Raw genomic sequence first — 13,762 nt, 5'->3', positions numbered from 1 at the left:
CCCAGCTGATTGGAAGTTGGGGAATGACACGCTGATCCACCAAAAGGGCCAGAAGGAGGACCCGGGAAACTCCAGACCTGTCAGCCTGACCTCAGTGCCTGGCAAGGTTACAGAGCAGATCATCCTGAGTGCAATCACACAGCACCTACAGGATGGACAAGGGATCAGAACCAGCCAGCAAAGGTTTAGGAAGAGCAGGTCACGTCTGACCAACCTGATCTCCTTTTATGATCAGGTGACCCACCTGGTGCATGAGGGGGAGGCTGTGGGTGTGTCTGTCTGGACTCCAGCACAGCCTTTGACACCATCTCCCAAGCATACTCCTGGAAAAGCTGCAGCCCATGTTGGACAGGGCACTCTGTGCTGGGTCAGGAACTGGCTGGAGGGCCGGGCCCAGAGAGTGAGAGTGAACAGGGCTGCATCCAGTTGGTGGCCGGTCACCAGTGGTGTCCCCCAGGGATCAGTGCTGGGCCCAGTTCTATTTAGTATCTTTACTGATGATCCAGATGAGGGAATTGAGTCCATCATTAGCAAAATTTGCAGATGACACCAAGCTGGGGAGAAGTGTGGATCAGCTGGAAGGCAGGAGGGCTCTGCAGAGGGACCTTGACAGACTGGAAAGTTTGGCTGATTCCAGCGGGATGAGGTTCAACAAGGCCAAGTGCCCAGTCATGCACTTTGGCCACAACAACCCCCTGCAGCAGGGGACAGAGTGGCTGGAGAGCAGCCAGGCAGAAAGGGACCTGGGAGTTTGGATGGACGGGAAGCTGAACATCAGCCAGCAGCGTGCCCAGGTGGCCAAGAAGGCCAGTGGCAGCTATCAGTAAGACAAGAGGGTGTGGTCTCAAGCTCTGCCAGGGCAGTTTAGGTTAGATATAGAAATAGGAAGAAATTCTTTACAGAGAGGGTAATCAGGCATTGGAATGGGCTGCCCAGGGAGGTGGTGGATTCTCCGTCCCTGGAGGTGTTTAAGAAGAGATTGGATGTGGCAGTGAGTGCCATAGTCTAGTAACTGTGGTGGTAGTGGATCAAGGGTTGGACTTGATGATCTCAGAGGTTATTTTCCAACCCATCTGATTCTATGATTCTATGATAAAGTCTTCTTCTTGGATTCAGTTGGGTCCTTCAGGGCTGGCCCGCACCTTCCTTTGCTTTCTGGTGCAGTCCACTAATTGTCTTAACCGACCTATCCTGTTGTTTCCCTGCCCCGGCTGCATAGTCCCCTGACAGTGAGCCCAGAGTGGCCTCTGGGCTTTCCTGCCCACCTTCACACCCTAACTGTAGGTAACTGTAAGCAGAACTGTAAACTGTAAGTAACTGTAGCAGAACACCAGTCCTTGACCACAAAATGGCTCCCTAACTCTACAAACAAAATGACCTCCAGGTATTTCCACACGAGGTAACTGTGGAAACCCCTGCTTGTAATAAAGCCACCTTATTTATTTCCTACACTGGGATGTTTTCTTGTTCTTTTGCTGGTTATCTAAGCACAAGGTACTTGAAGTTAAGACTTTGCTTAAAATGACTGAGAAAAGTTTGCAGAAGTAGAATCAAAATGACACAATAGGTTCTATATATTGCATTGCAATAGTAAATGTAGCAGTCTGTTCTTTGTTCAGTGCCATTTGGATCATGGCACAAGTATTATTTTCTTTTGATCCCAGGTGGGCAAAAGTGGGATGTTATATTACAGCAGTATTCTAAGGGTGAGTCTGTGCTGGCTGGCTCTGCCTCTGTTCCATACAAACTGGACAGCAGCCAGCTTCTGGTCTAGAAGCTTGTGCTTTGTAAAGCACATTTTCTTGCTCCAGTGTACTTGTGAAACCATTAAAAGTACAAATGTGATCCTTTTGAATATTTGAGAAGTACATGTGTAAATAAGATACACAGGTATCCCCAGAAATGCCAAGGCAGTGGAGAGAATTCAAAAGTTTATTTAGAAGTCCAGAACACGAGAAACTTAAAAATACTTGAAAGTGCTATTTAAGCAAAGGGCTCCAGGGAAAGAAAAGGCAACTTTGGGCCCTGGAAGACACCCTCTCCAGGGCCCTTTTATCCTCTGTTTCTCCCAAGACTTCTGTATATGTCTGTTAGGGTTATCTCTCTGGCATAGCAGTGAGAGAGAGAACACAACTCTCTCTGCAACCCCCTTTGGACTGCAGAGGGGGAAAAAAACCATCTAACCCTCTTGAGAAGGCACCTTGCAGGCTTCTTAAGTGAAAACGAGTTTCTAGCTTTCCCATTACAGATTCTTCCAAAAGCACAACTGTTCCTACACATGTTAACCTTTGCCCAGCATAAAGATTTTGTGGGGTTTTGGATGCTCTCTTTTTTGCTTCTCGAAACATTCAAGGTATAGGGACCTCATGTGAGCCTGTGTGTCCTGCCTGTTAGCATCTTGCTAACAATTCCCCTCAGTTCGTTTCCTTTCAGAGTATTTTTTCGCTTTTTGTTTTTGCAATACATGCCTTGGTTTCTTCAGCCTCCTTTATTTTCTGTTGCAGTCAGGGACTCGAGAAGGATAGCAAATCAAACATATTCCTGATGAGTTTGCTACTGCTATTTCACGTTGGAAAACTAGGTCTTTCCAAAATGTGATGGATATATGAACATCACCCTTTACTTGAATGTCTTGGATAGAAGATGGCTTCATACCTTTTTCCTTCCTTTCCTGTCAATTCTGTTATCCTCAAATAATAATTTTCTAAAAACTCTTAAAAATGTATTAAAGCATTGCCAGATGAATATTTATGAACTAGGAAATGATCTCACAGTCTTGTAATTTACCAAATCAAGACCTGCATTAAATGCAACTCTCCACCAGTTCAGGTATCGTCTGTACTTGCAATAGTCAGCATAAAAGCTTTGAAGAGGTATATCTTGTAGCCTCACTTACAGAATTTAAATCTTCTATACCTGGCACACTCAGTAATCTGATAGCTCTCAGATGTGGGAATTTGCAGCCAGAAGTACCGAGCATTGGAAAGGGTGATGTGTCCCAGAAAGCCTGGAACTGATCACAGCAGAAGCATCAGCAGAAACGGTTAAGTGATGTGGCTTGAGAACATCTTTCTAAACCTGTCCATGGATAGGTTTAACCAGTGGTTATTCCTAAGCATTCTTATGATGAAACACTCCTAGGAGCACCAGTATTGTTCTGTATCTAGAACAATAAAATTTGAGCAATGTGGTGATTTGCCTGAATGAATCTGTTTCAGGTAAACTATCTATAGGATGAATTAATTTATACAGAGATGCTATTATGTTTCTTCTAGTAATCTAGCTAACTGCAGGTGTCAGTGTTGAGCCTCAGCGCCTATTCAAGCGTGCAGAGTGTTAATAGTCTGAAATCATCAGCATGTACATGCAGTTCAGGCTTATGAAGGAGCAAAGGAGGCCTATAATTGAAGCAAAGAAAATAGTTGGTTTTTTTTCCTCACAGAGAACCAAAATGCAGTGACACTAAGACTAAATTTGTGTCTTAAGTGAAACTCATTGTTTTGCTTCAAGAGTTTTTAATACACGTTTTTGTTTCTTTTCATATCTTCGAGGCAGATGCAGGAAGTTCCCATTTTAAAAGCATTTTTGCATCATCCCAAAGGATCAGTTCGCTGGTTCTCAGAAAGTACTACCAGCATAGCCCTGACTTGTTTCATGTGCAGCCATTTACTGATTTGCAAGAACAGAAACACTTGAACCAAGAAGTGTGTGCTTTCTCAATTAGGTTTGAACTTTTACATTAACATTGAACAGGTAAATTTATTTTGAGGATACAAGAGCCACTTTTATCCATTGTTCAACTGAGAAGTCATTAAAATGCTGGCAGTCCCTGAAATAGAAAATGAACGTTGTCCAGGGCCACAGCTGTCTGCTGATGTTGCACGTGTACATTTGGAAAAATGTTTAGAGAAAAATGTTGTGAGCTGCTGTGTGGTGAGATATAGCTCTTATTAAAGGAGGAACTAACAGGTTCACTCCCCCTTAGTTTGAGGTGAGTAATCCCAAAGACAGAGAAGGCAAAGCCTACTGGTGTCTGGGAGCTTGAGAGCAGTAGCTGATTGTTCAGTGCAGGAGAATAAGTTTTTCTAGCAGCTGTTTGTTTTAGGAAAAAAGATGCCAAAAACTCACACAGCTTCATTTGGATATTGAAACAGTCTGTGAAAAGAACCACTGTAAGGAAATATCTTGTAGACTGAATTACCTTTTTAGCCAACACATTTCCGTTTCTCCTTGTCTGCAGTAGTTCAGATTTCATTGAACTTGATTGTCCTCCCTTGTGTTTACATTTTCATTTGCTTTTTCTGGCTGATACAAGTCTCATGCTTCTTTAGCAAGACCATTTACCTCCAGCAGGAACAGCAGCTGCAGCTCAAACAGCAGGAGTAGAGGCATTTCTGGCCTTTTAAAGCTAGGGGGTTTACCCTGACTTTGGATTTCTTCTATGCATAGTTTTGCTTAGAGAATATTAGTTGATTTAAATGAGCTACTGATTGACTATTGCAGAAAGTTCCTGATTGGGCCTAGTAAAGAGGTAAGAAGCTTGCTTTGTGGTTCAAGAGCTGGAAATACAAGCCAAATGTATTTCTGTATGGATTTTACAGGAAATATACAGAGCTTGCAAGGAATGAAAGCCTGTCTTTGTTAGGAAGGGAGAAAGGAAAGGAAAGCACACAGAAAAAGATATAAGTTTGAAGGAATGCAGCTCTGGACTTGTCCAGGTTTGCCTGAAGGTAAAAATATTTATTTATGAGGTTGAAAAAAATAATCCAGATGCTCTGTAATGTTTCCTTCTGCAATATGAACAAGGGTACAGTTTGCAAAGGTTTGTGTATTTGCAGCCATCCTGTTTTTGTTCAGGTGGACTGGATCAGAACAGCTCTAGCTGAATTTGTGATACCTAACTGACTTTCATTTGTATATGTTTTCTCAAGTGGTGAATGGACAGAGTGTAGCTGTGGGGACAAGTCAAAATACTGAAAGACTGAAATATTATTTTTAATTCACAAGCCTGCCTTTGTATATTTGGATTTTTAAGGAGGGAAGTGCCAGGAAAACACAGGCTTGGAAGGGTGCAACTGAATTTGGTATGTGTTAGTATTTCAGGTCCTAATTTTTAAGTAAGTTGCTCTTTATGTTCGTGGGTTTTGCTCTTTTTTTTTTTTTTTTTCCCCCAAATGAGTTTTTAATAAGCTGAACTCGCATCTGTTCTTCAGAATGGAAGCTGTACAGTTCACAGTCAGAAGACCCCCAAATAGTTTGTGGTTGCTTAGCGTTCCAGGCAACACGCAGAATAAATTTGATGATTTTGTATTAGGGCTGAAGTACTGGAAGGAGTTGAAGTACTGGACAGGGTTTTCTCTGAATCTTAGAGAGTGCACATGTGGAAAACACTCAGGTCAGTAGTCCTCTGGCAGTCTGTCCATCCTCTTGTTTGTACTGTTGTCACTATGCTTGGATGCTTCTGTGTGATGGCACAGAGAAGGCTAACAGAGGGAAATACACAAAAGATTTTTTTATTGCTTCCATAGCTGTACTTAAGAATTTGACAGGTTTTTTGTGCTTAATATTTCTGCAAGGAGAACCAAATGTGCGTGCTAGAATGTTTGATCTGGTGTGAGGTACTGGCATGTCTGAAGGGTTTACGGTGCAGTGCCTAGGAGAAAAGTCAGACAAGAAGACTTTGTAATAATTGAAGTATACTAGTTCGGTATTTACTTAACTGTGTTCCAGTTCAGATCTGTAACCTCTTCAAGTCTATGGTGTGTCAGGATATTCAACTACTCCAAACAAAGCAGATTTTTTATTGGTTTCTTTTTTAGTTTTTAAACTCAAAACTGAGCACACAGAAAAGTATCACCAAATAGTTACTCAGTACTTCCACATGAAGTGCCAAGTGTGCTTCATTGTCCTAGAAGTGACAGCTTATGAGAAATCACAGCATGAAAATGTCTGTTATTGTCAAGTATATATTTAATGTGATTTCTATTTGCTATAAAGCATAATATCCAAAATATTACATGTGTGATAACATGTAGAGGTATGTATGTAGGAGACAGTTCTGAGGCTGAGACTTGAATCTTTAACTTTTGATTCTCTTGACTTTCCGCTGTATGTTTTGCATTCATTTTTTGTTGGTTATTGAACAGAAATAATGATGGCTGCAGCATGAAGGAAAATCAATAGATCAGAATAAAAACACAGGGTGCATGTCTTGAGATAGCAAGAAGCAGCAGGGTTTACAGATACCAATAACAGTTCTGGGATCAAAGTCAATAGAGTTGCTTCAGTGGAGCTGTCTACTTGAGTTCATTAGACCTTTTTTGAAACAAAACCATGAAACACATACCAGATCCTTTACACACGTGGAAATTTCATACTCTGATATTTACTTGTGCATCCTTTGTGAAGAGGCCTTATATATATATTCCAAGGACTGCAACTCTAATTGAAAGCTTGTTTTTTCTGTGCACCACCAAGAAAGGGAGAAAATGATTCTTCATAGTGTAGTTAGACTGTCAAATAGAAATGGATGAACTAGTATAATACTGAAGGCAAGTACTGCTGGTAGTTTCCTACCATTCTTGCTCTGAATGGAATGCGTGGTAGCTTCCTCTCAAATTTCTAGTGCTGTAATAGTCTGATTCTTCAAACTAATATGAGGAGTTTGTGGAGCCATAAATATTCATTCAAAACAGCATAAAAAGAGTGAATTATATTTGATCTTTAGCTATAAATGACATGTTGTATTTTAATCTAGAAAACTGTTATAAATTGAAATGTAAAATGAAAGAAGATAATGCCATTAGTGGTTGCTGTAGTTGTAGAGTAAACAATACCATTAGTGTTAGCAGTACTTCCTGTGGTATGACACCAGTCAATTATATAATGCCTTGTCCTTATCTGTCCCTTTCTTTTCACTTCTCTCTCCACAGTGCTGCACACCCAAGGTCCCATTGACGGCAGTCTGTATGCGAAAGTGAGAAAGAAGAGCTCCTCAGACAGCAACATCCCTGGTGTTGCTCAGGGTGCTCCTGTGACTGGCAGTCCCGATCACAGTCATCACACCCTGTCTGTTGGTAGTGATTCAGGACACTCCACAGCTTCCATCAGGACAGACAAGACTGAGGAACACCGTATGCCAGGAATCAAAGGTGGTCTGAGCCCGCAAGAGAAGGCAGAACTGGACCAGCTACTTAGTGGCTTTGGTCTGGAGGATTCTGTCAGCACCACCAAGGATATGACTGATGCTCAAAGCAAGTATAGTGGGACTCACCACATAGTGCCAGTTCAAGTTCATATGAATGGAGTCACCAGAGTGAAGGACAGGGAGACTGATATTCTGGATGATGAAATGCCTAATCATGACCTTCACAGTGTGGACAGCATTGGAACTTTGTCTTCCTCAGAAGGGCAGCACTCCACCCACCTAGGGAACTTTAGTTGCCACAAGAGCAGCCAGAACTCTCTGCTTTCAGATGGCTTTGGAAGTAATGCCGGGGAAGAGCATCACAACGCTTTTGCTGCAGACCTGGGAATTGGTGTGGATCTCCTCTATGAGAGATCATTTGGAAGCACTGAGCCAAAGTCAACTCAGCAATTGCAACGGAATCCTTCTGTCTCAGCCCATCCTCAAGCCTATGGTCCAAGTAACTACTCTACTCAGACCTGGGTGCGCCAGCAGCAGATGGTCACTGCTCACCAATATGGTTTTGCCCCAGAGAATGAAATTAGGGTTGGCATTCATAATGCTGTGGAGAATTTGGGCAGCGTCCAGAGCCAATCCCATGTCCCAGACACCCCAACACGTGGCTCCTGCAGCAGAGATGCTGTGCAGAGAGGATTAGGGAGTATGTTGGGTGCTGCAGAAGCTGACGGACATGCAAGTGCTGAGAGTTTTAAGTCAAGGCCAGTGCCTCAGAGGAACACAAGTGGCCTGAATCTAGGACAGAACACTGGGGACTTGCCAGCTTCTCCAACGTTGGATATTGATCAGTCCATTGAACAACTGAACAGGCTGATCTTGGAGTTAGACCCTACGTTTGAGCCTATCCCAACCCGCATTAACACTGTCACCAGCGACAGAAATCAAGTAAATGGCTTTGCCAGCACTGATGTAAATGTGGAAGGGCTTGAGATTAGTCCTGTAGGCCATGACAAATTAGAGGTCACAAACAAGAATCACTCCCGGCATGGTAAGCTGTAATACTTTCTGAACATAATGCTTTTTCTAGCACATGTGTGTTCATGATATGGTACAGCAGGACCCTCAGGTCATGACTTAAAACTTTGAGGATGATTATCAAGGAATTATTTCTGAATCCTCTTTATATAACTGTCCAAAATATTATGGAATCAAATTGATTTAAGATAAGTGAGTTTTGTGGGTACTTGGTTTTTTGCTTGAAAAAAAATACTGTTCAGCGAGTTCTTACCTGTTATGGATTATCAGTTGGGATTTTTTTGCTGCAGTACGTTTAAGGGAGCAGAATTTGTACATTGAGACATTTCTTGAAGGCGTCTGTGGTTTATTTTTTTTCATTATTATATTTTTTTTCATTATTTCTATTTAAAGTAGGAGAAAAAGCTCTGACAACTTTATCTTCAAGTTTAGTGCAATGCTGCTGGCATTAAATTTTTTATGCAATATTTCTATAAATAATGAAATATTTTCCAGTAAAGTATTTTAAAACATGCTCTTTCTGAAACCTTTCTCTGTTTGAAAAATTCACAAGCCCCAGTGCTTGCTTGTGATTTCTGGTTCTGAAATGACAGCAGAAATCACCTGGCGGAATTAAATATGCAACACTTACTGAATATATTGCCTAAGTAATGCTACTAAAACTAGCAGCTTTGCAAAAGGATGAGTAGTCTGCCTCTGGCTAAGTTCACTGAAACCTGTTATTAATGGTGTAGCTAAAATTCATGACAGACAAGCTCTTGCTGGTCTTACTGTTATGTTTGAAGAGTCTGTGTGGTCTAATTCCTCTGGCAGGACATATCCCCTTACCTTCCTTCCTCCCCTTCCATCTTCCTCTTCTCTCTCTTCCTGTCTCCAGTCGTGGTGGAACGAAACAATAACTTGTGTCTCCAGGATTTGATTCAGTATTGGCCGACAGGACAGAAGATGTGCCCGTGGCCTCACTGAACACAAATGAGCTGCTTCAGATCACGCCGTGTAGGATACGCTGAACCATCCAACGATGAGTGTGCCCAACTACAGTGTGTGGGTTCTGTTAACGTGCAGGCCTTGCGTGATTAAGGATAGCATGCTTGTAGAGAAGGTGAAATCACAATTTTCTGTTTAGGAGGGTAACTGAGGACTGAAGAAGTCCAAAAATCCATGATGAATATATGTGAGATTCTTCACTGCTTATTTTTAATACATGGTATGCATTTTGTGACATTAATTACTTTGTAATTCTCTTGAATCTGATGGACAAATTGAGATTTTTTTCAGCAGGAGAGAACTCTTCTCCTTATATACAGTAAATCCAGTGAAGGGAATGAAAAGGTCGCTCAGAATAAGCCACCTTTTACAGTTCTGTGTTTAAAGACATGAAGCTAAGAAGAGATACTTGAATTTTCCTCACAGACTCTGGTCATCTCCCAAAGGAAGGAGGAGTCACTTCCATTTTTAAAGTCAAGTAAATAAAGACCAGTGTCCTTGGGGCATGGTCTGGGAGAGGATTTGTTTTAAAGAATTAGTAGTCAGGAAGTCACATAAGAACAGCCCTTAAACAATATTTTTAAAAAATTAATTAATTTGTGTAGCTTTAACACAATAATAATCATAATTTTTTAAAGTTTGTCTTTATGTCAAGTGCTAAAATGTTCTATTTCTGACTTCTGCAAGTAACATTCAGTTTAGCAAGTTTGATTTTAAACCTGCTCATGGTTCCAAAGGTAAAACAACACATGTGGCGTGCTGTCACCTCTGCTTGAGACTAGGAATTCAGCAGCACATACTGATTTTCCAAATGCTGTAGGATGTATTTATTTACATACCTGGACTTGCCCCACTGATATATAACAGAATCATTTGTGCATGGTGTGCGCAAAGCAACAAGGGGAAAAAGCAATTTAACTGAAAGAATGTTAAGAATTAGGAACACTGGAATATTGATCTGAATCACTGGATTGAGAACTGGCTGCAAGTCAGGTCTCAGAGGGTTGTGATCATTGGCACAGTCTAGCTGGATGCCTGTAGCTCAGGGGTCAGTGCTGAGTCTAGTCTTGTTTAACTTACTGGTGACCTGGATGAAGGGGGAGAGTGCCTCCTCAGCAAACTTGCTGATGACATAAAGCTGGGAGGAGTGGCCATAATCCAGAATGTGTTGGATGTGGTTCATATTGCCTTGGAGTAGCCTCATAGAATTTTATAGAGTTAAAATAAGCAGGAGAATCTCCAAGGCAGTTAATTAGCTATTTAAACTACTGCGGCACAGGAGCTGGAAATGATAGCACAAAGAAATGCTGGCAGCCACGGGGATGAATAAATAGCCACGAATAAAACATAGCCAAAACAGCAGACGTTCACAATCGTTGATCTTACACAGTCAGGTTTTAGGGGGAGCTCTATACCCCGTGACTTTAACAGTCTTTGACCTAACAGGTATATTAAGAGAATGAATTGGCCTGTGACGGACGGAGCTGGCAAATCAGGACTGAATGGTCTGAGTGAGGTTGAATGGACGAATGAGATATTCTGCATGAGTGGGAGTAAACAGTGCTGAGGGTGAACGGGATCGACAGGATGCATGGTGTGCATGTGCCTAATTTGAGGCTGAATTCCGAGAGGATGGTGGAGTTACCTGGTTTCCTGCATGAACATACAGAAAATGTGTGCCTTAAAAGGCACGCGCGTGTTTCCAGTGCCCCACAAAGCTGGAAGAATAAACTCAAGAATGAAATGTGTATGTGTCAGCTGGGATGTACACTGGGATGTACATTATGGTGCATTCTTGCCTCTGCTCATATGATTCTGCATTGATTGACAGATAGGCAGCTACCTCTGCTTCTTCCTAGATGAACAACTGCGTTCACAACTACTGAGTGCCTATGCAGCAGAGTTCTGGGTTCTGTCCAAAATGATGTCTTGGGTTAAGTGCTCAGTGCTTTTGAAAATAGGAAGAAGCAGACAGTGATTGCTGAATTTCTTTTCCTAGGAGGTATCTTTATGAACCGTGTAGAACAGTGACTGGTGACTGCTTTTCTCCTTGTTACGTGTGAATCTCCTTGTGTTACATGTGAATCATTGCACTGTATACTGAGATTTTTCCAACTTTTATCTCTTATGTGAGCTGAGTTATGCGGAGGTGAGTTTCTGGTAGTCAGTGGAGTTGCTGTTTACTAATAACACAGTGCTGCAATAATGTTTAATTTTAAATGACAGGAAATTCGTAGCATGAAGAAATTTTGATGTGTACATAAGCTTTTATCCGCAGCCTTATGTTCCCCCTTTATTTCACTCTCTGTATATTCTTTCGTGCCTAGTAACGTGACTCAGTCTACTGTCATTACTGTCATTGCTGTCATTAATATCTTTAACTGACTCAGCTAAAGATATTTGTAAGACTTACTTTCTCAAACCAGCCATCTTTTACTTCATGGTTTATGCTTATTGGGTAGTGAAGGAAAGCTAAACCAACATTTTGCTTCCACCTAGAAAACTGTAAAAGCAAGAATCTGTTAATAAATGTAGAAAACAGAAAGGTTTTTACCCATTTTCATTAAAACCTACCATTACTGTCACCCATGTCTCATCTGGGCCTCCATCCTTGTCACTGTTAAAATGTTACAATTTGCATCTTTAGAAAAATGTTAGATGCAGTTGAGGAATTGTGTGACCACGCTAAAGCAGAACGCAGAAGAGCACAGTCATTCGAGAGCTGAGGCAGCCTGTTTCACTTTCTGTAACCAAGAGATGCATTTCTGTCTGAATTGGCCAGCATGAGGAAGGGAGGGACTGTATTTTCCATAAGGTTGAAATATATGTTGCTTTCAGCTAATTCTAATTCTTAATCAGGCATAAATTAGTGTGTTTGAAATTATTATCTTAAAAACATGCCTAGGTCACCTAATGTTGTTGGGACAACACGTACACAATTCATACAGCCTTACATTTTGCATGGGGTTTATATAGCTTATCAGCTCAGTAAAGAATTGTGCATTAAACAAAGCATTAAACAAATAAAAATGAGGTGGCTAGGCATCTGATTACAGATATCTGGAATATCTTGAAAGATCCTCCCTCTATTAAAAATTAATATTTGGAGACAGTCTAAAGTACAGTATCATAAATCATACTACAGTGCATCTGCAGACAAAGGAGAGGGGAAGAAATCCTTTTTGCATACCTTATTAAGTAATAATTTTTAAAAGCATTGAACTGTTCCAGATGTTCCCATTCACTTTACTATTCTGTGGGAGAGCAGACTCAGTCTATCTGAAATAAGCTGTGAAGTAAGAGAAAAATAAAGTCCAAATCCTCACCTGCCTTATTTGTATGTACAGTACACTGCAAAAAGTGTTGTAGTTTTCATTGCACAGGAAAATTTTGGTGTCTGACTTGGGAGTTAATTTTACAGTGGTTAAGAGTAAATTTGAATTGAGATTTTTAGCTAAATTAAAATTAAAATTTGATTTTTAAAGTTAAAAGTGGAGTTTTAACTAAATTAAATTTTAAAACTAAACTAAAACAAATAGTTAAACTAATTTTTAACCTCCAGCTAAAAACAGAATTTTAGTTACACTTAGCAGCACTGTAATTTTTAATTTAATTTATGTCATGTACTTTCTCCACAAATTTTTTTTGCATCCTGTAATTTTCAGGATGTAAGCCTTAGTGTAGCATCGTTATGAACTCGCTCTAATGGTTTGGAAATACCATTTTGGATTTTGCAACCAGGCTTGCTGCCCATTCTTGGTATTATGTAAAAGGGCTGAGAAACTGAAGTGTCCAGACCTGGCTGCTCTCTGCCCTACATGGACAGGTTTGATGGTCTGCTTGGATTTGGGGTAGAGTTTAGACCTTTTCGTTTGCTTGTTAGACTAATGGGTTATAGGGAGTCTGCTCTGCTAGTGATCTAGCTGTTCTAGATAGGGGTAAAAAGAATAGTTTGCTTGTGAATCATTGCTAAATATGGGGTGCAGCATCACTTTGTTCTACATTTTAGAAAGATTAAAGCACTGAAGATGTCACAGACACAGCTTAATTGGTTTTTTTTTTTTCTAATTAATCCCTTTGAAAAAGTGTTCCCATAGATCTGAATCTGAAAATTTGTGGATATCAAGATACTGCTTTAGTACTTGCATCAGAAATCCACCAAGGTTGTGGGTTTGATCTCCATAAGGGCCATTCATTGAAGAGTTGGACTTGATGATCCTTATGGGTCTCTTCCAGTATTCTGTGATTCTGTGATTTCTTTTTCAGCTGGGTATATATTTACTTATCCTTTTTCCACCACAGCAGTGTTTAGCTTGAGTTTTGTCTTGCTGCCTTTGAGGATGGTATTTTTCTTTTAAGTGTGACTGTAAAGGTGATTCTAAATTCTTAAAATAGGTTTGGTATGGTTTAAACATAAAGCTGTCTTGAAAGCTTAATTGTTATAAGCCTTCAAAAATCTTGAACTTTGTAGCAGATAAATGGTGTCAGAGAAGGAAATCACTTTGGATTTGGATGGTGGTGTTGGTAACGTTTTTTAGTATGTGGGGTAGTCCCTAAATGCTCCTCTGTTAGAAGTTAACTTATGGACTTTTTTTT

At 40.7% G+C, this 13,762-nt stretch overlaps 1 protein-coding gene and 1 long non-coding RNA gene across 18 annotated transcripts in view; one reads left to right on the top strand and one right to left on the bottom strand.

The window, feature by feature from the left end:
* Positions 1-9,034, bottom strand: part of LOC114068507 — a 15,659-nt gene extending 6,625 nt beyond the window's left edge. The window contains exon 1 of the long non-coding RNA XR_003573611.1: positions 9,008-9,034. This is a non-coding gene — a long non-coding RNA (uncharacterized LOC114068507). The remainder of the gene's footprint in view (positions 1-9,007) is intronic.
* Positions 1-11,226, top strand: part of TNS3 (tensin 3) — a 122,590-nt gene extending 111,364 nt beyond the window's left edge. For 16 of the 17 annotated variants that reach the window (XM_027904666.1, XM_027904677.1, XM_027904667.1 and 13 more), the window contains 2 exons: positions 6,933-8,192; positions 11,166-11,226. In XM_027904666.1, coding sequence (XP_027760467.1) covers positions 6,933-8,192; positions 11,166-11,197 — 1,292 coding nt within the window. In that variant the 3' untranslated portion in view covers positions 11,198-11,226. Of the gene's footprint in view, positions 1-6,932; positions 8,193-9,244; positions 9,290-11,165 lie in introns of those variants that run through there. The other variant, XM_027904664.1, reaches the window with a different exon arrangement.
* The last annotated feature ends 2,536 nt before the right edge of the window (positions 11,227-13,762 follow it).

The sequence above is a fragment of the Empidonax traillii genome, unplaced genomic scaffold, assembly GCF_003031625.1.
Source record: "Empidonax traillii isolate 1590-97213 ecotype Southwest subspecies unplaced genomic scaffold, ASM303162v1 scaffold1074:size191127, whole genome shotgun sequence".
Taxonomy (NCBI): Eukaryota; Metazoa; Chordata; class Aves; order Passeriformes; family Tyrannidae; genus Empidonax; species Empidonax traillii.
Note: the sequence above shows the minus strand (reverse complement) of the source record. Positions and strands in the feature narration are given on the sequence as shown.